Here is a 24,515-nt window from a genome sequence, read left to right on the forward strand (position 1 = left end):
CAGAATGTAGGTCCTGAAAGGATGTTTCTGTGGGCATAACACATGGAAGGCAATAAACAAAAAGATGAAGAGGCTGGTTCTGCCTTGCGGTACCACTGTCTGTGACAACAGCCAGTATTGATTGTGGAAGCAGGACAAGAGAGTAACCTTGCTTCTGAGCAATATAGACATAAATGACCCTCACGGCATACTGGGCACCTGTGCCCATGGGCTGGCTCAGTGGCAGCTCCAGGGTCCAGGACAGATCTGACTGCCCTGCTCTCTTCAACACAAGGCTTCACAAAGGCTGTAGAAGAGCACATAATATTCAGGGCATCTTGTTATCGCAATAGGACACTAGGAGAAAAGGATGGGGAAGTATGTGGCACCTGCCATATCACAAGCTTTGCATCATCAGTGTTTCTTCGCTGGTGAGAAGAGGTTGTTAGTCTGGCACTGAATCTGTGAAGATGGAACTATCATGTTTGGCCAAGGGCTGTAAGGGCTTATAAGCAAGGTGATCCTGATGTTCCCTCAGCTCCTGTGTGAGCATTGTCACAGCAGCTCTTTCTGCTTGCATAATGAGGCACGCACTCACTCAAGGAGACTGGTCTGAAGGGACAGATACTAAGGTAAAGATGATGAGGGTGGGCTCCTGGAAGTTTGAATACGTGCCCCAAAGTTGGCCACAGCCTTTCTGCGTTGTAGCCTGGGTACCAGCCCCCTTGACTGTGCGTCAAAGATGAGAGGATTTTGCAAACCTTGCCAGCAAGAAGAGGCAGAGTTGATAGAAGAGATGTCAGAGAAGTGATAAAGCTGGGGGAGAAATGTGGGCAGAGCAACCATCATTGATGAGACATGAAAAGGCAGTGAAACAGCAAGATGGAATTTACTTCTGCCAACTTTTGCACTCAAGTACTTTCAGTGCTTTTGCACTGAAGCAGGCTGGAGATGAATGACCGTGTCTAATGTGAGTTGAGATCAGAGTAAAAAGCCAGGCAACCCATCGTGGCTCCTTCAATGAAAAAAAGGTTTTTTTAAGGTTTATATCTAATCCCACTGCTAGAATAGCAAAACACTCAAGCTTCCCAGAAGCAAAGGAAAGGAAGTTGAAGAATTCAAGCTGCAGTGTAATGAAATATGTTTTCCACCTACTTAGATTTAAGATTGTGATTCAGTACTGCATTTATGCAGTTTCTGTGATAGAAAGGCATTGTAGTGCATCTAAATCAGATTTCTGAGCCAGTGCTAGCAGATGTACCTCAAGAGAAAAAACACACAGTCGGATAGCTAAAATAAGCAGATATTTTTCATTGCCTCTCTTTCAGTGATGGTGTCACCTTCCGTCATTGCCAATTCTAACAAGACTAGTAACCTCTTTAAAAAATGTGACACATGGAAGATAAAAATATCAAGAGCAGAGGTTGGCAAATTGTGTAGCTTCACAGTTTTTGCACAATTTGCATCAACTGTATCATCTGTCTGACACTTCAACACACACAGTGTATACAGAGACTGTATTGGCAATGCAGCAAACCAACCATTAAAGGCTATCTCATTTATACTATCACAAAAGACTAGGTTAATAGAAAACCATTAAAGATCAATGGCAGCCACACTCGAAACTATGTCAGTTTTAAGGGAAAACTATAACAATTTGAGAATTTGTATTGTTTAATTTTATCATTAATTTGCTTTATTAAAAGACAACTCTATAACAAAATAAGCAAATGAGGCATTGAAATACCTTTTATGCATGACAACCTTAACGAAGAAAAGTTTCGTCCACTTCAAAAGTTGCTCAGCCTTCCTGCAAATTTTGCTTAATGTTTCCCTGTCAAAGCAGCATTTGATTTTCTCATTGCTGCATTAGGAAGTTCTGCACTCTCACTTGCTATTAAAAACAACAACTACAACAAAAACACACGCATCAACTTCCAGGACAGCATGACTGCTTCTTATTTGATTGGGATGCTGGTGACAACCCAGTGTTCACCAAAAGTGCACAGTTTAATCTGAGGGAGATAAATCACTCCAACATAATGCCAAATACTGCCTGCGGTTTCAAGCACAAGAGTAATTAGCCCTTTCAAGCCTAGGCAGGGTAGTGATATTAATAACAAGTAAATTTAGAGTTGCATGTAAAGCAGAAAAGTTCAGTCAGCAAGAGGCAAAACAGAATACCTTGTAAATTAGGAAACAATATGCACTGATTTAACATTTTTTGTCTCTGAGATTTCCAGAAATCATCATAATCAAATACGTCATAACCATTTTATTCAATGCTTAAGATAGAATGTGGCAAAAAGCATCCATCTGCTTATCTTTAGCACCCACCCAGACAGAATCTATAGTGCCAATTTCTGCTCAGAAGTACACTGAGGAAACCAGTAATAACTACTTTGACAGTAATGTATTCATTCCAGGTTTAATATAGAATAAAATTCGTTTCCTGTTCAGTAATTCTCAGAAAGACTAGAAAATCTCCCTGTAGTCCCACCCAACACTTCTTCGGAAAAAAAATCTCCCTAATACTTCTGAAAAAAAATAGTGCTCCTTATCTACATTGGTATTTAAGTCATTGTTTGACAGATACGTGCAAACACTCTGTCCACTGTTTAACTGCTGGGCAGAAAGATTTAAGGTATCATAATTCAGAAAAGCATCATACAATGCCACAGTCTATTGAATATGTAGGGAAAAAACTACGAACTTTCTTTAATATCTGCTTCTTTAATTAGAAAATTATAACTTCTGTGGAATATTATAGGAAGTTTTGAATTTTTTTTTTTTTTTCAAACACTGTTTCATCCTACATGAAGACAGGCTACACAGGGCTAAGGTTATAGCAATCTTGTAAACCGGAGTTCTCATGGCACTTGACTATTTTCCCTGAAGTGTAAACCTTGGCATATTTTCATAGAATCATAGAATCATTAGGTTTGAAAAGACCTTGAGATCATCAGCTCCAACCATACCTGTCCTAAAAGTCCTTCTTTTTCACTTAAAATCAATTTATCTTGTGTCTCAATTGGCTTCATAAGCACATGAAGCCCTACATCAGACTTGCACTACCTATCAGACTTTATCAAGAAATGCTTAAGAAAACTTGTTTTCACCCATCTTCTAAGAACGTCTGGAGCTTTCTTGCTACATTCCTCTGTACTGGTAACTAGTGCTTTGATTCACAGATTTGCCATCAAATACTGACATTAGTTAAAATTTGTCTGGACATTTTGAAAGACTGGAGGTCTATTTCTGCACAAAGCCTAAGGAGAAAATTTTGCCTGCCCACCTCTACTCCTTTTCCAAACTGCTGTAAAGTCCCTTTATTCTCATCTCAAAGACGGCCTAGTACATTACTAGTAAGGTAACATACAGCTATGTTCTCAATATGAACACACTATGTTAATTAAAGTCAAAGAACAACATTCTGACACAGTGAAAGATAACAAAAAAAAAATATTAGTCTAAACTCTTCCATCACTTTTCCACAGGAATTCAAAAGGCAAGATGTCAAATGATGATGCCCTGCCTAAGTGGCAGGGTATGGAAAGCTCCACACTTCTTACATTCCATAAAGACTATGAGTGCAACAGTGCTGCGAGATTATGATACAGCGAAGAAACTGTGGTCATTAACACTCACCAGGCAAGGCCTGTGATATGTGTGTTGCTTATTAGAAACATATTAAATAATGGCAATAGCATGAATTCATATGAAGTTCTGAGAAAAAAAACTATGGAAACTCCACTTGAGAACTGTCCCGTAAAGATTAGTTGGATCTTACTATCAGCTTCTGAGAACTTCAGCGGTTGCTGAAGGCCATCCTAATCCTGGACTTTAACATCTCTAATCTAAATTATCAGTATGGGTTCAAATCTATGATCTTAATTAGTTTTGAATCACTTCTGCAACTCTCAGGATTTCTAAAATCCTATGGCATTTTTAAATGTTCACAATAAAATTGCTGCATTTGTAATAAAGGAGTGTGTCTCTAGTTAACTGCTGTATTTTCTACTTGGCCTAATAGAAACAATAGATGAAAGGAACATCAAAAATTATCGATGTTAAGTTTTGAAGAACCACCTTTTACCAGATAACTTCAGAAATCTGCTCTGAAATGATGAAACATAATGACTACAATTAATTTCAAAATTATTAAAGTCTCTGAAGCCTGACTACTACAAGCCACCATTTATTGATGAAACTAGAACCAATGGAAATGTATGCCGTGACCCAGTGTAATAAAATGTCAGTGCGATTGGCTAACAAGGTGCTTTGTTTCCTCATACCTAGAAGCAAAATAAATGACAAATAAAACATTTCTCCTCTATCTGTAGGTTTCCAGCACCAGTTGTTTCGGTTAGCTAGGATACAGAAACAGCTGTTGAAGGAGTTTGCATACAACCCACCGGCACTACCTTATGAAAAACAGCAAGATGGCCTTATGAAGAAATTGAATGTATGGAAAGAAAGCTGAGAGTGCTGTCTCTCCTTTGCTTTCTGTTTTGCTGTTTCTGGGGCTACCTGCCCAGATCATGCTGCAGCATCGTCCCTGGCTCCCAGGGCCTGCCACAGGTCAGGACTATTTCACTGACTCAGTATATTGCCTTACCACAGATGCTCTTATTTTTTTCTCTCCTCTTGAATGTACAGCAGACCCCGGATGTGGCACTGGTAAGGATTTTGTTCAGATGTAACAGCTTGCTCAGGAATTTAGCAAAATTTTCCTCACTGCATTTTTGCAGTGGGAGTACAAATTTAACTGCATCACTTTGTTAGCTTTAGTGGGAGGAATGTAGCAATATCTGAGCACAAACGAGTTCTTCTACACTTTCCCATGGCTGACGTTCATTAATAGGATTGTGTCCACAGAAACACAGCAATCATTTCTACCGTGATTCTTCCATAATACAGGTTAACATAACATTTTTTTCTCTATTTCTGTCCATTTTCACCTTCACTTTTGCTGAAAAAATAAAGCTACTTTGACAGATCAGAAACCACCCCTTTATGCACAAGTGGTTTTAAAAAGAATCAGCTTCAAAAGTTTTCAAACAAATTCACCAGTTGGTGCAAGGGCTAAAAAAGGGTTAGCCCTTTAGCATCTCTAGCATTCTGAGTCCTTACTCCTGCCCAGAGAGCGACTCCTATTCCAACCTATAATCAAGAGATAAAGAACTAGTTCAGTGCCCCAGACAGACCTTGCAGAAAACCTTTCTTGATGAGACTGCAGAAACGAAAGCTGATTAGTGCCAGTGTGGATGGCAGCTTGTTAAATCCTGGGAAGAGCTCTTCAAAATTCCTTTGCTCTACCCCAGACTTGCTGGGAATAACATGATATGCTGCGACATTTGACAGCATTTCTTCTGCGTATTTAACACAACGCTAGGTTAAAGTAGCCTGGACTGTGCACCACCGCCCCATAGTACTTCACAGTTACAGTAATCACGTACTATAGCACACTGCAAGCGGCATTGTACCTATATTTAGGTCCCAGACTGTGAGGACAATTCTCTGTAGGTGGAATTGAAAGGCTGATTGGCTGCAGGTATTAAAAATATCCTTGGAGAGGATGTATAAAAGAGAGAAATGCTGCTGGGAGCAGCTTGGAGCTAAGAGAAAAACCTTTAGATAGGCTTTTCTCTGTGCTATATTTTCTATTACTCATTTAAGAACAATAATTAGCTACAACATCATATACCCATGCCACGATAGACAATGTTATAAAACAGTCTAATATTAACTAAATATCACTAACAACTTGTCAGAATTTGACAAGACCTGTCATAAGAATCCTGCTGGAGAGTCTGACAATTGTCACCAAAAAACTTGGGGGCCATCTATGAGTTTTAAGTAATGTCATATAGGAAAGGAACAGGGTGCTCATTCTTTCTGTTGTTCACACACTGAACTAGCAGCAAGAAGGAAGCAAAATGAGACAACACTGGGCAGTCAAAATCTGAACTAAAGAAATTTACTGTCTCTGCCTCCAAGTAGAGAGGGTTGTTGCACATAGTCAAAACTCAGCAGGAATGCCCTATGAGACACCTCATTTCCCTGTCCTCATAGGATTTAATTCAGCAGATCTACAGAAAAGAAGTGTCATGGAATAATCATAATGTAATTCTGTGCTTCTTTCTTTTTAAAACAAACATGACAGTGGTAATAAACAAGGCACAGCTGGAAAGGGAAGAAAAAATTAGTTTCATCTTAACTCACTTTAGAGATTCAAAAGTTAGGCCCCCAGTCTAACCTTGTCCTCCTCTAGAGTCACTGAAAGCAGGTGGGCATTTCTGGAGAATGACTCATCCTCCTAAAATAAGTTTCTTGGACAGAAGGGATGATTCACCACCTGAAGGTATCTAGAAAGCACATGGGAGTACTTTAGATTAGATGCCTAACTTATCCATGCTGCACGTTAAGTGAAATTCATCTCTAATACAACAACTATCTCATATTTCTTAAAATCCACAAAAAAAAATACATCTGAGGATGGATAAATTTGCCTCACTCTCCTAGATTTACCTCACTTTTCAAGAGCTGACAAATAGATACAGCTTACTCTTGACAGAATTCAAAGCAAATGCCATTAAAAGACACACACCAAGCAAACAAGTGCAGTAACAAAATAACCATTTTACTGTTTCTTCTGTTTCTCACACTGTTATTACAGAAAAGAGACACAAAGTGATCTTGAAGAGTAGTTATGTTCAGGCAAACATACTGGATCCCATTACTACCTCTCAAATACAAACTTGTTAAAGCAGTGTGCATTTCACTATAAGACATAAGAAACCCACACAAAATCATGCTGATCCACAACACTAACACCGAGAACGTAAAGAAACATGCAGCCTGTTTCCTTTAAAACCCATCCTATAACTGGAGACAAAGAAAAACCCTACTAGGCTCAGTTCACTGCCTTGTTAAACAGATATTTCAGCAGGTAGAACTGGATGTAGCTCCTTCAGGCTGCAATATTTGTTTTGTGTGGCAAGAGCTGGGGGGAGGTTCCTATAAGAAGCTGCTAGAACCTTCCCCTCTATCTGATAAAGCCAGTGCCAGCAAGCTCCAAGATGGACCCACCACTGGCCAAGGCCCACCCAACCAGCGACAGCAGTAGCGCTTCTGTCGTAACATATTTAAGGTTACCTCCAGGTGCCAGAGCACAGATTCTCCTGCAGCCTGTGGTGAAGACCACAGTGAGGCAGGCTGCAGCCCGAGGAGGTTAATGGCGCAGCAGACATCCATCTGTAGCTCATGGAGGACCCTGTGCCAGAGCAGGCAGATGCCCAAAGGAAGCTGTGACCTCTTGGAGACCCTGCACTGGCAGGACCTGTAGAGAGAAGAGCCCACACTGGAGCAGGTTTGCTGGCAGGAGTGGTGATGGGGAGACACATGCTGGAGCAGTCTGTTTCTAGGAGGACTGCATCCCATGGAAGGGACCCACAACACTAAGTGATCTCTCCTTGTCCTTATCTTGACCCATAAGCCTTTTGTTATGCTTTCTCACCCCTGTCCAGTTGAGGAGGGGAATGCTAGAGAAGCTTTGGTGGACAGTTGGTACCCAGCCAGGCCAACCCACCACAGGTAGTTTTAAAATAAACCTGGAATTCAGAAGGGGACTGTCACTCAAGTGGATTTCCCCTAAGAGTGCCTATGTCTTGACAAGACTTTTCACCTAAAGTTCATTCTAATACTCTCCAACCTAGACAATACAGTTATTGTTAAATTACTTCCTCTGACATTTAGGTCTATTCTAATTATAAATCTTTATTATTAAACATTAACTTGAGCAAACAAACCAGTATTTTTCATACTAGCTCTTTGCAATAACAACACTGGACATGACCACTATAAGCATCTAGTGCAACTTCTGAATTTTGGTTCTTTTACATATTTGGGATTGCACTTTATATTGACATATTCTGTGCAATTATTGTAGACATTAATGTTATTTAGTGGCCAGGGTTGAAGAGAGAAAAATCAGTAATTAGTATTCTTAAAATAAAATGTTCATGGATCAGCTTAGACTGACGGGTAATGGAGGAAAATCTAAATAAAAATTACTAATACAAAATATCAATAACAGATTAGATAATATATATGTTAAGTGCTGAGGCTAAAAGGAGAAAATTATCATGTTATGTACATGTTATTTTTTCAAAATAATTTTTGCATATCATGGCCTCTTATGTTAATGCATAAGCTGCAAATAAATAAGTGGATGAAAAATTGGAATGCTTCCCTTTGTTTCAAGGACTGGCAGGTGAGAACTCACCCTGCTTGCTTTGAATTAGTAGGAATTCCTAAATCTCTGCTTATATCAGGAATGAAACAAGCAAATGAAACAAGGCAGGGCTTTATCCCTCACGTTAAATGGCATGGCTCAGCACCTATTCATCCAGTTGAGGTCTCCCTTTAAAACATAATCTCTATACCTGAATTGTTAAATGCCGTGGATCCTGTCCTGTACTAACCTGAGAGAAGGCTTATTGGCCCATGATAAATTAAGCATGTTAAATATTTAACAGCAAGGCTTGTATACAACCATGTTCTTTCAACTATGCCATAGCCCATTTAGCAGCACATACACCGTCTCAGAGGTCCCTCCCTATGCCCAGGGCTAGGCGATCTAAGGTGTCCTGGGTCTGCAGCTTTAGGTGGGACTGATGCTCGGCTAAGGGTATTGGGTTTCCAGGTTCCCCAATAAACAGATAAAGGGCTTTAATTCTGTGGAGTCCCAGCATACCTGGGATTTGACAGTTTGTATAGGGCTTTGCAGCAGAGACCCTAAAAGAATTTAGGGAGTCAGTAGTTTAAGTTTGAGCCTCCTGATGCTCCTTCTCACATGGAGACATCTCCACACCCTAGTCTGACTCTGGTCCAAAGGATCCCTGAGATGCTAGTTAGCCAGGGTCTTTTTTTGTTGAAGAAATATTAAAACAAAAGCCTTCCGCTTTTCTAAAGGAATCGTTTCTTTGTTTGTGAAGAGAATTTTGAAACCTCTAACTTGCCTTTCGAATCAACATTAAAACACTCTCAAACTGTCAGCATTTCTCACAGAAAGGAAATGTAGGCTTTGACAAGCTCGAGCTTTCAACAATTTCAATCCATCTCAAACCGATACAAGAGTTTCACATATGGGATTTGAACTTTATGACTTAGTTTTCTCTAGATTTTTCTGGCATATTCACTTTGTGGCACCCAAATTTGGACCTCTGCCTGCTCAGATCTAATGCAGAAACATAACCTGAAATTTTCCATGTTGAATTATTCTTGAAGATAATATTAATTACTCCACTAGTAGCAGAAATAAGGAATCCTGGTTTCCCAGTTTGCAGACAACATATATTTATACACATTCTCCCACAATGGCAACATCATTACTTTGTTCAACATGTCTTGGTTCCTTACAGCCTAGGATGTAACAAAACGTACTGAAGCTGTTACAAACAATAATTGCCCTGTCATAATCTAACCCAAATTTTTAACCTAGTGCTACTATTAGATATATGTATCTTTGAAGACAAAAAATGTAGTCAGAACATATTTTTTTAAAAAAAGTAATTTCCTGAAGGTGTATGACTCAAACCCCTGAAATAAAAGCAATGATCCAGATGTGTAATTGACTTATGTCAACACTCTAAAAATCTTAATTTTTGCAAGACTGAAAGCAATACATTCTGTAATCAATTAATCAGACATCCCGTAACATATATTTGAAATTCCTGCTTAAAATTATTTAGAGCTTGCAACTTAAAATGAGGATATAATTTAGGGGGATTTCTAAAAGGTACATTAATTTTTAAAAGACACTTGATACGTGTGATGTAAGCAAATCCAACAGAGACACTGCTGATCTTAAGAGAGCTGCAAAGTTCTTGCCCTGCTCTGGATAGAGAATTATGAAGGGCTCAGATTCCAAAGCAATTTTTTTCCACTATTTTTACTCCATTGACCCTGGCTGAGAAGTCATGGGGAAATGGATTCGGAAAAAAAATGGGTCTTTGGCCTTTCTAAAAGCTAGATCCCTTTAAATTGCATAAGGTTTAACACTCAGAATCAGTTACCTGGAAAAAAATCCATCATACAAAATTGCCATTCAATGTATAGTGTGCACAGGAAAAGGTCTCAGCCACTTTAGGTCTGAACTATGCATAGACCCTAAATTGAACACAATCCTTATCTGCAGTTTGAGGTCAGTCCAATTCTATTTTCAAATTCTGTTGGAATACTAAGACAGTGCACCACGGTGGCATCATGATTCTCACACGATAGAGCATTGCCCAGAAAAATCTCCCAACCACAAGCTGCAGAGTATTTCTGGAGCAGTGCTAATATATTCACTACATAGCACCAAAATACTTGCTAGTCCCAAAACAGTTATTGCTACAGAGTGCAATGACTATGGAGGCTTTCTCTAGCAGAAGAGAGGTCTGGATTCAGGTCCCTGCTTAATGAACACGTGTTTTCCTCAAGAACACAGGACTTTAATAAAAGGGTGGGCATGAGATTACCTTATTGGCCCTGCAGGCAAAAGATTTAATGAAATGCCTGGACATTGACAGGGCTTTGATGTGACTGAGGCACCTACTGCACAGTAAGGTCAGGACATGGCTGATCCTAGGCATGCTTGAAGTATAGACCTCATGTAGCTTAGGAAGAATAGACGCCTGCTGACTCTAAGTACCTCCAGGGGACAGAGAAGCAGCTGACTAGAGATTGTTTATTTATCCTTTATTAAAAAAAAAATAATAATAATTAATGGGCTTTGTGCTTAATTTCTCAATTTATAGAAGTTTGTATAATACTACATCTTTCTTTGGCAGTGTCAGAAGATGTATTTATTTGGGACATCCTCCCTCCTCAAACTGTGTTAAAAAGAAATCATGACTGGAATTATAAGAATAAAATAAAAAAAAAATATTTGGGGAGTTCAGAAGATTTCTATGCCAACAATGATTTTGGATGCTATATCCTTACCTTTGGGAGTCTGACATTCATGACCACAGATATTTATTAATAATTTAACTCACATATTTAAAACATTTTACTTATTTCCAGATTGTGTGTATCCTACACACACCATGATTAGCGAATTAAGTTGTATAATACTGGTATTTTTAATACAGTAGAGTTCTGAACAAATATTAAGATTCAGGGAATTTGTGGATGGAAGTGTTCAAGGCCAGGTTGGATGGGGCCTTGAGCAGCCTGGTTTAATGGGAGGTGTCCCTGCCCATGGCAGAGGAATTGGAACTAGATGATCTTTAAGGTCCCTTCCAACCCAAACCATTCTATGATTCTGTAATATAACCTGGGTTTGAACACCTCCAGAGTTGGGGCTCCTTCAGCTTCTCTGGATAACCTGTTCCAGTGCCTCACCAACCTCACAGTAAAAAATTGCTTCCTAATATCTAATCTAAACCTCCCCTCTTTCAGCTTTAAACCATTACTCCTTATCCTATCACCACACTGCCTGATAAAGAGTTTCTCTCCACCTTTCCTATAGGATCCTCAGTCATGCTATAGTGCACCTCTAAATTCTAGCAGAGGCTGAATCTCTCCTTACATTCATAGTAGACAGTGATATGGTTTATGCCGATCTTTAGCTCTTGTGGGAGTTTTTTCATTGGTCAAACATCAGCTTTCAAGGAAGGAGACTCCAAAACAGGCCATGTACATGCTACTATTCATGGCCTCTCTGTCTGGGGACAATATTTCATCATTTTCTCACTGTGTTTTGCTTTATTTTTGTATGTGCTGTAGTGTCAGTTCCTCAAGAGACACTCCACAGAATTGGTTGCTTAGTAATAGTAACCTTCATGGAAATTCACTTGAACTTCAAAAGAACAAAACATCTTTCACTAGTCACAGGTTATCAGGTAATGAATTCCTAAGAAAGTTGATTAGAAGAGCCAGCTTTCCAGAATTAAGTACAATCAACGTTGACCTAAGATGAATTACAAAGATTAGAAATGTTCTTGAAAGGGTCATTTCTTCATACCCCATAAATTATGTTGAAGATTCTTTCTACCAATGCCCAGGCTCACCTTCACAATGGCACTAATATAGTGAAGCTTTATGTAAGTAAAATCAGCCTCTCATGCAGAATAAAACCAGAAAGAATTACTGTGATCATATAGTCTGGCCTCCAGTGTAATGTAAGTCACACAAATTAATTACTGTCCTATATAAATATAAAATGCCTTTTGAATTTCTCTTTTTTCCTTAGAGGCCTGCTTTAGTTAAAAGAACTCTTGTTGAATGGTAAGGAAGACAGGTTAAGGACCAAAGAAGCACCAAAAGAGCTGCAGGCTCCCAATGAGTGGGATTCTCTATCCCAGAGATAGGGACCTATATCCTCTGTACTGAGTGGAGAAAGTCACCCATCTTCACAGCCTGTCTCAGTTCACCCACACAACAGGAAAGCAGCTGCACAGAGCTGCTCCATAGAAATGCTTGGCAGGACTGACGTCTTCCTGCTGAAGTCCTGGCTTCCATCCCCCACTGCACCCACCTGAAAACCCACATCTCCATTTCATTTGGAGGATGAAAGCTACCTAGCTAAAAAGAACTCATATCCTTTGAAACATGGCTATATTAAAAAAGGACTAATCTCTCAGCTTGATGATTAGAGCGTGTTGCTGAAGAGGCAGTGAGGTCTGATTGCCTCTTCCACCGTTTACGTGGTAGCCATAGCACAGTGCAAGCTGTGAAAGCTCTGCGGGGCCAGAAGAGGAGGGCACCAGAATGAGCAAGACTATAGTGCCTGGAGACCAAGAAACTTGAAGCCTTAGCTCCCACCTCCATTTACAAGATTGCTGATACATTTCACATAATACAATGACTGAACAAGACCTGAAATCAGCAAGGCAATTAGGACCATCTTTGAGGTTTCTGACTTGCCTGAATTAGCCAGCTGTAAAGTCAGCCCCTCTCAAGTGTGCCCTTAGGATTCTTCCTTACTTTCCATTTAGTCTTATAAATCTCACATTGCTTCCTCTATCTAGTCTAACAAAATAGATAGGAGAGAAGCTCCATCTGTGAAATGATGCCTTTTTGATTTCTAAATTTGAAATAACAAAAATGGAATAACTACCACTACTTAAAAAATCATGCTAGAAGGCTGAGTAATTTTAGGAGTGACTTTATAAAGACTTGTCTACATCTGAACAGGAGAAATCAAAGACTAAGTAACTAAAGGTACAAAGGTAATGCATTCTAGTCAAGCAATGCTAAAAACCTGTTTAGAAGCTCTCACACAGAAGCGGTCTTCTTCCTTCCAAAAATTGGACCAAACTGATGCCAATTTACTTTTGCAGGAGAAAATCCACACTGTGGTTAAAAGTGCAGGTTTCTCAGGTCTCTTGTCTACAAAGCAGCACTGGAGGAAGTGAATAAATTTCTAAAATGCATGATCATTTTCCCAGTGTGGTTATCACCAGAAATCACACAACAACAACAACAAAAAAATTACAGGCAGATTCAGACACTTTAGAAAGTCAAAAGTTAGAGCCTTAAAACCCTGTTTATCCACATTTGACTCAAACATTCATAGGTGCCTAAGCTTCCAACATTAAAATTCCTTAAATTATTTAGGGTGAGATTAATCTAACCAACTGAGATCATGTATCTCTCAACACTCCAGGTTTCCTTCTTAATCAGTGAAGGGAAACTAACTCCTCTGGCGTGTTTCTCTCACTCTTTTGGCAGGTGAACTTCCATACCTGACAACATTCACTGATCTCCACTGACTGAGGAGCCTCAAGTGATCAGTGGAGTTTTCTGTGCTACAGATATCTAAAAACCACAGATGTATCCCATCATATACATCTGCTTCTGCATGCGTGCACCACTGAGAGCAGTGAACAGTGCAATGCCCATCTCAACCCAGAATTTACATTATCTACTTCACAAGAGAAAGTCCACCCACGGGCATTTTCAGAGGTCAACTAACAGCTAAGGCTGAAAACAAAACCCAAAGCCTCGATGGACCACTCCTGTAATCTAATAATTCAGTGGTGAATATATTCAGGAAGGAAATCTAATTTCAGTTCTTCTCAGGATCCCTGAGGATTTTAAACCACAGCTCTTATCTTTCCTGAATTCTTTTAATCGGTGGATTATTACCTATTCCGAGCTAAGAGCACTCTTGCTGCCTCCTGTAAAAGCCATTCCACTTTGAACAAAATAATTAAACATTCACTGGAAGAGACACACACCTGGGCTTGGGTAGTTACTGCAGACAGTGGTGATGGTGGAGCAACAAGTTTCCTAACTGTGAAATTTCACACCACTTTGTATCAAATGGTTGCTGAAGCAACACAGCCTCCCACTTTCTTGTGAGTGCACTCGCTCTTCCTCTCCCTCCCAAGGAGTATTAAGTTAGCTCGTATAAAAGAGTCCACAGGAGGTGGAATGAGGTATTGCCCATCTCCTCTAGTACACACAACAGTATACAGGCTGATACACACTGTTTCAAATCTCCACCAGCGAGGAAAAGAAGGAAATTAAATCCAAGATTTTCCTGTAAACCTGGCTTCCTTTTGCCATCCCAGCTGTTTAGGAACTGCTCTCAGCCACCAAAGTCTCCCCAATCTTTAACGCAGAGCCTAGGCCCGCTAAATGAAATGGAGACACTTAAATTTATCATAGCAGTGATTACATCCCCTGTGGAGACGAGATTAATTAACTCTTGGTAGAATTATTGTCATTTATCTGACTAGATCTTCTCTTTCAACAGACAGGGCAGTGTTAGTGGAATTCCTTCTCTTGTTGGTGAAAAGGCTTAATTTTATTTCAAATCAACCACAGAGGCCTGAATTGCAGGGATTTATTTAAGGCAGAACACCAATCAAACAAGGAGTACGTATCATCATTGCTATTTTCTGCACCCACACACACCAGCAAAGCTGGTTACCTAGACAGGATTAAAAAATGAAACATGAACAAGTTCTACTGTTATATTTATAAACATTGTCACTTATCGGCAGTACTGTTAGTGATTTGATATCAAGCTGTATTCGCTGTCACGCAATAAAATAGAACAACACAACCCAACATTTGGTGCATAATCCCAGTTCAAAAAAACCATCAGTTCTTTAAGGGGCATTTAAGAAGTATCATCCACTACAACTCACATCTTCCTCCAAAACACAGTGCAGTCACTAACTCATGCCTCTTTCCCCCATCATACCTCAGCAGAGTTGCAACCATTATCCTGAATGCCATTTCCGTTTGAGAGTAAGCTGTAGCAACTTTTGTTCTGGTGGATGCTCACTGGCAGGTCCTGTACCCAGGGCACTCACAGGGACACAAGTCATCTAAGGGATCCTTAGTCAGCCATGAATCGGCTATTGACTGTTGTAGCTCAGTCGCCAAAAGACAGGGATGGAATAAAATCTGTAACACTACTGGGATTAAACCCAGAATCCTTGCACTAGTGGCAAATAACGTGCTCCTGTAACAGCATTTCTGCAACAGCTCTAACCTTATAAGCAAATGTGGTAAAACTGACTCTCAGCCCATCACAGATGGTCCAAACTGTACTCAAGACGGGAAGGGTGCTTGCTGGCTCCACAGCTTCTGCAGGCACGACCATCACCTCCTGCCACAACACGGCAGTGCAGAAGGTGCTACCTTGTGGAGGTGGAAGGACACCAGCAGAGGAGAAGGAAGAGGTGGTTGTTGAGGAAGTATGAGGAAGAAGTATCAAAATCAGGTGTGTGAGCAGTTGAACAACGCCCAACCCAAGCAACAGGAAATATCCATTTCCCTCTCAGGCATTCTTTAGGGATGTGCCTTGAGACTATCAATCAGAGAAATTATTCCAGCAGAATTTCTGCTAAACCATTAGCAAATGGAAATTTTTCCCCAAAACAGCAAAGATGGTGAACATTTTTCATCCTACTAGTATGCGGAATAATCCATCACATACCAGCATGCAGCACTTGAATCATAAAGGTCACTGTCTTGTGTTGAAATGAATCATGCCATGCAATACCACTGCCTGCTTTATTTTTTCCACAAGAAGGTGATCTTAATTACTCAGTCCTAGACCAAAGGTAGTACACCCAGCTCAGATAGTATTTTTAGGAAGGTTACTTTCTTTTTAGGCTTTCTCTCTGTTTTGCTGCATAATATTAACACATCTCTATCCCAATGTCTCAGAAGAGAGCACCCTGTACATTCTTTACAGAATAAACATTTCTGGCTTAAAAAACAACCCATGTAAATGAGGCAAACAATTCTTGTTACTTAATACACAGATGAAATACATAAAGTGTTTGAAACCACGAAGGTGGGCATTAAATCCAAGAAACCTGCGAATGCACAAAGAGCGATTCTATGGACTTTCACCACATTTCTGGAGAATGTTCATGTTTATTTTCTCTCTTTTTCTTTTGTTTCTCAGATATTTTCACAAGTGTATATGTACAGAGGAGTCAATGCCATTCTACTTAACAGCTTGTTTAAAAACAGTAATTCCAGGTTTCTTCACATCAGAAAATTATTATTCCTCAAAAAACGATCAAACTAGTTCATAATGGCAAAGTAGTGGCTCCTGGAAAATTGGACTTAAGACTCACCATTCCAACAGCAACGAACTTGTGCTCTGTATTTTTATTTTTTACATAAAAATAAAGCAAAATCTTCTTCAAGGAGAGCATTGTTAAATGATTTGAGAACGAAAAATCTTAAATGGTTGGAGAAAGACCACTGAAATCTGGCAGTTGTTTATGCATATGCTCAAAGAAAAGAAAATATGGAAGTATTGAGCATACAAGTGGAAAAAACCCAGTAACAGAAATCAGTACAAGGCAAAAGAATTTTCTTCTCTATGTACATAAATATTTTTACATGAATGATAAGAAATGTCAAAAATACACAACTGAGCACAAAAGAATCATTTTAGTAATAGAGTTGTACAAATTAGATTTGTGTAAGCAGCATGCTTTGACAGAATGAACTGAACTGCAACATAATTGAAAATACATTCATTTCAATCCTCCATACCAAGGATTTCTGAAAATGAGACATGAGGGAATACAGTTTAGTAACAATTATCATTTCTGGAGAGGAATAAGATTTTAATTCCCCAGTAGAATGAAAAAGGATCAATTTCAGTTTTCAAAATCCTTCGTCTTGGTGAAGGACAAGACCACTAAAATGCCTCAGTAGTCCCAATCCTGCCAACATATACGTCTTTTAATATGTTAGCAAGGTTATACTAATCTCAGCTGGATCACAGACAGCAAAACTGAGCAATTTAACGGTCTTCAACTTGGTCCAAGGACTTTAGCTATAATTATCAAGGCACTGCTCTTAAGACAGTATATTAGACACAATAGGCCAAATGGTACTGTAAACACATAATTACCCTGGGGATATTTCTATGCCACCTTGTTTCTCTTTTTGAGCATCCTGATTCACTGTATGCTCAGATCACCTTTAAAACCTGCTAAGTGTGAATACTGGATCGCCATGGAAGTCACCTCTGAATATGGGCCACCCAGTTTTGGGTTTTTTTCCTTAAGTATCAGGAGACAGCTCTAAGCAGAAACTCTGTTACAGTCATTGCAAACAAACACTAAATTATTAAGATAAATTAACATTCTTTGAAGTTTTTAATTTCCACTTCACCACCAGTACTTACCAGAGATTATGAAATACCCACAAAATGTTTTCCCCTCCTCCTTCAAGAAAGCAATTTCACTAACTGTATTATTCATCTTCTTTTCTTCATGAATGATGGTTTACAACATTTATTGAAACCTCTTACATTATAGCTCTGCAAGACAACAAAAATACCTGTTCCTGCCATCTTAGATGCGTATACTCTTACTCTATTACATTGGCTCTAAGCACAACTTTGCTGCTTCCAGAGATAAACAGGCATGAGAGCTCTGAAACAGAAAATCCATACTAACCAGGTCACAAACTCCTGCCATGAGTGTAAATGTAATTAAGAAATAAAAGCCATACTGCAAAGACACACTAAAACACTCTGTTTTACAGCAGAACTCCTTTACTGCCTGTCATTTTGATCAGAAAAATCCATACCATCATTAATGAATTCGACAAGGAATGAAAAGCATGGACACCAATAACATTGCCACTGCCTGGGTACCTTTACCTGTAACCTGAACCCTCAGCTAGCAGCTTTTTAAAAAAAATTAAATTATTAAATTCAAAACTGTTCTGTTTCTACTCCTAAGATTTCAATATTGCCAACAACTTTATCGATAGCTGCTGATGAGAGGAACAGAGAGAGAACGGTTAAAACAGTTCTTCACTGAAGACCTAAATAAAGTCTGGAATGTAAATGTTTAGTCGGCCTCAGGAAGTAAGCAGTCCCTGGACACACACAATATACAGGGCACCTCCTTCACTTCAATATTTACACAGAAATAGATAAAATTGCTATTATTTGCTTATCAGTTATAGGAATGATGACTACTTCCTCACGTTTTGGGGTACTGAAAGAGAGGTGGAAGCCAGATAAGCCCAAACTCTAGCCCCAGTTGATATGTTTTCCGGACAGGAATCCTCTCATACTTGGTCACAGGCAGTCCCAAAAAGCCCACTGCAAGGATGCACACATTCTGCAAGCATTCTTTCCCAGCCTCAGAGTAAAATGGGGGTCTCATTTCAAAGCCCAAAACTAAGCCTTACTTTTACTTACCTCACCATTAAATATTTATTAGCTGATAAAAAGAATAAAATAAAACAGCTGAGTCTAGATTGCTATCATCAAAAAAAAAAAAAAACACCTGTCTTCCTGCTTCTCAGACAAGTATTAAGATAGTCCTCACATTAATCAGAAAGGTAGTTTGCCATTTCGGGGAGAGAAGCTGATGCCTAATAGATGAGGAACAGCATTGTAAATCTTTGAGGCAACAGGCACTAGAGGAAAGGGGCAACCAAAAAATCAACATAAAGTAGCACTGGAGAGAACATGGGAATTTAACTTGCATCCCTAGCAAAGTACTGGCTGACTGTTACTCACTATTATCAGTTTATGGTTTCAGTCTAATACTTAAAATGGAAAACAAGCAAGATGAGGATTTTATTCCCAGTCATTACTAGGCAGACTAAGTCCTAGCCTCAACTATGGCTCGTGACCTATTTGTTTTCTAGTTTACCTTACTATTCCTAATCCTAGCCCAACAAACACTTGACAGCACGGTTTCAGCAGTGCAGAGCACACCTAGCCTTGTACAAGCTCAAAGCAGAAACAGCATTATACCAACACAGTGTAAATTGCAGGCCCAAACTCACGATTTCAGATAGGTTCTCAAGAATACCACTAGGTTTGGATTGCTTGTAACAACCTAAAGCAACAGTGACAGCCACCCCTTTCCCCTGTGACAATCTTCACCTAAACAATTTTTCTAAACCTTGTGTTAACCTGCACCTTAGGACATGGTATTTTCATTGCTCTCTTTCCCTTTCATTCCTCCAGTTTCTCTTTCCAACTCCCCTGATAACTAAGCAGTTTCTGTGACTTTTGATCAATTGTTAGAAAAACAGAAAATACATGACTGTGTAGCTATACCAACATAAATTGCCCTCCTAGAGCTTACATGAGTCTTTCATTGAAATTCACTGATAAAACAAAAAATAATAATAATACCTCTTCAATACAGAACAAAATATTCCAATGAACAAATTCTATAGTAAATTTTGTAAAGTGCACAAAAATATTAATGGAAATATAAAAAAACCAAACAAATATTTTCTAGTGTCACCATGAAAACTTTTGAAATATTGTTAAAATTAAATAGAAGTCATCTAATGAGACTTTTTGGCTCTAATATATTGGCAGACAGCAGCAACATTTTTCATAAAAATTACATCAACTAAATATATGGTATCTTAGCAGCATAAAGTGTCCCCGCAATTAGATGCAATTGCAGGCCTAGTAAGCATAAACCTGACAAAATGTTACAAATGTAGTTTTAATTTAAAAGAATGGATTTCATGGAATCCTGGAGGTAACATTTGTTATTTTGTTTATTGTATTCTGGTAATAAACCCAACAATAACCAATCACTTTCCCTCCCTCTATCTTTTCTCCCAAAATTGCACAGAGTACTGGAAAATTTAATCAAGTTATAAGGTATGGCCACACTGAAGAAGCCATATTAAACTAAACAAAATTCAACCTAAAGCCTAAAAACAAGTAATCCCAGAAAATAACAATCACTGTTAAACAACTGCAGCTTCACACAACCGATCGATGCTCCCCACACACATAGATGGCACTGGGTCGAATGCGCCGCCTTGTATGGCCAGGTAGCTGTGGCAAGAACTTGAAGTATTTGGGCATCAAGTCCAAGCATGCATCATGAAACTTCTTAATCCTCCAGTAGTAAATCAGTGGGTTCAGTGCAGACTTGAGGTAGCAGAGCCAAAGAAGCCAAGTGCTTATCTCAAAAAAGTTGTGCTTGTAGTAGAAGTGGCTGTTGAATGTGGCAATAAGGCTGTAAGTGGTGAAGGGCGCCCAACAGACTATGAAGACAAGGAACAAAATCAAGATGGTTGTGAAGGCACGTGTTTTAAAGCTCATATCAATATTCATCTGAAAAGGTCTCTGTAAGCTCATGAGACCAAGCTTGCTGGCCTGGCTGAGGCATATGCTATCAGGGTGGCTATGGATACGAACTGCATTGTGGCGGACAGTGTTGAGTATGCCCATAAAAGAATATAGCATTACCAGGAATGGAATAAAAAAAGAAATTAGCAAGATAACTATCACGTAGGCTCGGTAACCTGGGCTTGTAGAGTAGCCAAAAACACACTGAGGTGCTCTTGAGGGTATCTGCAGATCAGGGTTTCCTATTGATAATGGAAAAGCAACAACAAAGGATGCTGCCCAGGAAATCACAATGAGAATCTTTGTTCGGTAGGGGTTCAGTTTATCTTGCCTCTGAACTATGATAAGAAATCGATCAATACTAATAATAAGAAGAATGACTACCCCCTCTATGACAAAAAGCCAAAAGAACATGGCAGAGACTCTGCAGAATATATCCCCAAAAATCCACTGGGTGGTAATGATTGTTATCAGAGCAAAAGGCATGTTCAGCACTGCCAGCAGCATGTCTGCGAAAGCCAGGCTTGCTAAGAGGATGTTAATTGCAGATCGCATAGCTGCCTTCTGGTACACCATGAGGCAGACAACAAAGTTTCCAAAGAAAGAAACCAACAGGATAAATATCATAGCAGCAGAAAGAATGATCTGGAGTGGCAAACTCAAGCTCCTGAAAACTTCTTGTGATGGCAGGATAGCTGTAGTGTTTACCAGAAAATTACTTCTCTCAGTAGTGAGCACGGCACCTGTACTATATCTCAATGGCTGTGTGGTGCCACTACGAAGCAAGAACTGGGGAGTGGTAAAATTCATATAGGCATTCTCATAAACAATAAAAGTAGCATTTGAGGTCCCAGAGTGGGCCACCGTCAACATTGCAGAGAAAACCATTGCTTCAGGAGAAATGAAAGTGAAACCAAAAGTCTTCAAGGCATTTCATCTTATTCAGGCAGTATCTTATTCCTGGTCATTTTACAAATCAAAATTCACTATCTGAAAGTGTCAAAGTTCTTAAATTCATGTCAGTACTTCCATCTGAAAAAGAAAACAGAAATTTAAACAAACAAAATAAGACTCTTTGAAACAAATGGGAACCAAATGACTGCTCTGCTTTCCTTGATACATATTTACATTCCAGGTCAACACAACTAACTTGAGCACCAGCCACAGTAATCTTGTAGTATTTGGTCCTTTTCTTATGGATCCTGCTCCTGTAGTCTTGCTAGTACTGTACAATACTCTCATTTAGCAAAGCTTCTTTCTACTATAACCAGGACTGAAAAACTTTTCAGCTTGAAAACAAACTTTACTGATTAAAAGTGAATAAATCAAATCAGTATCTTTATCTAAATCTCATAATTTTTAAACTGACTTCATGATTTTGTCTTGAAATTGCTTACAGCTGGAAACTTTCATAAAATTTCCAAATAGCTTAAATAGTATCAGTATCGCCTATCTGCCTGTTTGGTGAGCACTCAAAGGCCTATCTATCTGTCTGAGCTTTCCTACATAATACAGAATCTTTGGGTTCACATCAGCCAGCAGCAACAGATGCCTGAGGAAAAACACGTAAAATTTGCCTAACTTGCTATTAAATATTAAATAACTGGTCCACAGGATTAAAGTATCTCTCAATTTGTTTCACTTAGTCACTGACTCATATCAAGGTATAGGAAACTAACTCTTCTTCAATCACTACAACCCTTCCTCCTGCAGCAAGCTTGCCTGCTTTTACTCTTTCACTGGCCACATTTCTTTGTTAATTCATCTTGGTATCCCACATAATTTAACTGTGTGCCCTCTTTTTTCCCTGTAAGTCTAGACATTCTGCTGAGCCTCCTTCCTCATTATTATTATGCTGACAAAATGCAACATTTCCTTTTATAGTTTATACGTACTGTCTTGTTCTACTATTACCTGTATTGTTACGTGTGCTGTTCTTACAGACAAATAAAAAAGCAAAGTAGTTGAGAGTTGTCTACCCATTTCAGTGCTAGCTTTTCATAGAACTCATCTTTATCTTGGACTATTAAGTTAAACATTCCAAGAGTACTCTGGCACCTGATCAACCTGGAAACCAGAAGGACTCAATGCCCTTATAAAAAACAGATCACCATAGCCAGAAACGGAAAGTGGGATTCACTTTACTCCTTCTGCATTACTATAATAGTCACTTCAGGCTGTTTTTATGTTTTAGTCAGAAGAAGAATATAGGCAAATATAGGCATCCTCAGTGGGCACTCTATCTCTCCATCTCTGCATATGGAGACAAGCTTGTGTTATTAACTCAAGGAGCCTACGTCTGATAACACAAACCTGCTTGCAGAATTTATAAAGGTTCTGTCTGGTATCAACATCAGGCAAAAGTGAAGGAAGGAAGAAATGCTTTTACCAATTTACACAACAACCACACACCTTGTGGAGGATCAAAAGTTTATTCTTCCCCAGACAATACTTCACCAACAAAGAAATAAGACAACAAAGTCTAAGCTATGTTCCCAGGACGGACTTCTAGTGAGCTGAATGCAAGACTGCTCAGGCTACTGCCAAGGATTCATCACAGAACACCAGCACTGTGACCTTCTCCTCTTGTTCCACAGAAAAGCTATTCTCTTTCTATCTGCAAGCTCAATATTGCTTGATGATTTCCAGGACAGACCACCTTCAGCATTTTTCCTAGGACAAATTATTAACTTCTCTGTTGTCTTTCACCTTCTGTGGTATCATGAAGGGAAATTATTATAAACATCCTACTTTCACCAAGTCATACGAATTCCATTTCCTAGAGGTTTTCCTGCTTGAATGGTAGAGAATGTCATATTTTTTCTATTTTAGCTCATTATATAGAAGAGATTGTTAAGAGCATACTAACACATGTACACTGATATTTCTGCAAAAATGCCAAATTCTGTTAACTTTAGTCTACATTTTCCTTCCTCTCTCTTTTTTTTTTAATAGTAACTCTTCCAGAGAAAGCCTCAATGTTAATTACAGGCTAAAGCATATATAGTAGCCAAAAGTTTTCATTCTTTGGTCTTTATAAAGCTATCCTTTACTAGCCTTCTTTAACATAAAATCGTTAAAATAAAATCTGTGTTACGAACAGCAGAAAGGTTAACAAAGTCAGGATGAATACACAAGGTTTTTAGCAACAAACATGAAAATCTCACCCAAAGTTCCACCACGGTTTATGATTCCACAAGCCAAGAACACTGAAGAGGGAAGGAAGCTGTAGCATTCTGCAGGGACTGCAAAAAGAGTATAAATTCAACAAATAATTCTGGATTTAAAATCACGGAGTACAGAAAAGTAGGTCCTAAGGGCAGTATCTTTTAGAGCTCTGTAAGCAATAAACCAGCAAAAGTAACTTCCACTCCTGATTCTGACAAGGTCTCTCCACAAAGGCTCTAAAAGAAACTAACAAGCCATTAGATAAATGTAAAGCCCTCTTACAGACAATAATCACTTTAAAATAAGAAACAAAAGGAACAGTAGTTAGTTTTGCAGTGAAAAAAGGTCATCAGAATGATCCTACAAAGAAGATCTACACTAGGGTTCAAGTTGTTCCACCCGTAGGGTAGGAGAGGGAAATGTGAAACCATGACATTTGCTGCTGCTGTTGAACATAAACTGTTCTTTAGAGCAATTTAATAAAAACAAAAATCAACTACAAAGAGGTACAGAGGGATCCCATGACGATTAGTGACAAGCTGATAAACTGGAAGATAACATTCAGTATTGCCTGAGATGAAGCTGTGCATGTATAGAAAAAAAGAAAAAAGCATCTGTTACTGTGCAGCTAAATCAATAATTATCACCCAGAAAAAAACCAGAAGTTCAAGTTTTGATAGTCTGCTCTAGGAAAACGTCAGCCAAGTGTTCTGAATCATTAGCAAAGAAACAGAGAAAAGCAGAAGCTATCTACATT

At 39.0% G+C, this 24,515-nt stretch overlaps 1 protein-coding gene across 9 annotated transcripts in view; it reads right to left on the reverse strand.

The window, feature by feature from the left end:
* Positions 1-6,643: 6,643 nt before the first annotated feature.
* GPR63 (G protein-coupled receptor 63) overlaps positions 6,644-24,515 on the reverse strand; it is a 40,442-nt gene continuing 22,570 nt past the window's right edge. For all 9 annotated transcript variants that reach the window (XM_054062528.1, XM_054062530.1, XM_054062524.1 and 6 more), the window contains 2 exons: positions 23,758-23,835; positions 6,644-21,622 (listed from right to left, as the gene is read on the reverse strand). In XM_054062528.1, coding sequence (XP_053918503.1) covers positions 20,219-21,478 — 1,260 coding nt within the window. In that variant the 5' untranslated portion in view covers positions 21,479-21,622; positions 23,758-23,835 and the 3' untranslated portion in view covers positions 6,644-20,218. The remainder of the gene's footprint in view (positions 21,623-23,757; positions 23,836-24,515) is intronic.

The sequence above is a fragment of the Cuculus canorus genome, chromosome 3 (assembly GCF_017976375.1).
Source record: "Cuculus canorus isolate bCucCan1 chromosome 3, bCucCan1.pri, whole genome shotgun sequence".
NCBI lineage: Eukaryota > Metazoa > Chordata > Aves > Cuculiformes > Cuculidae > Cuculus > Cuculus canorus.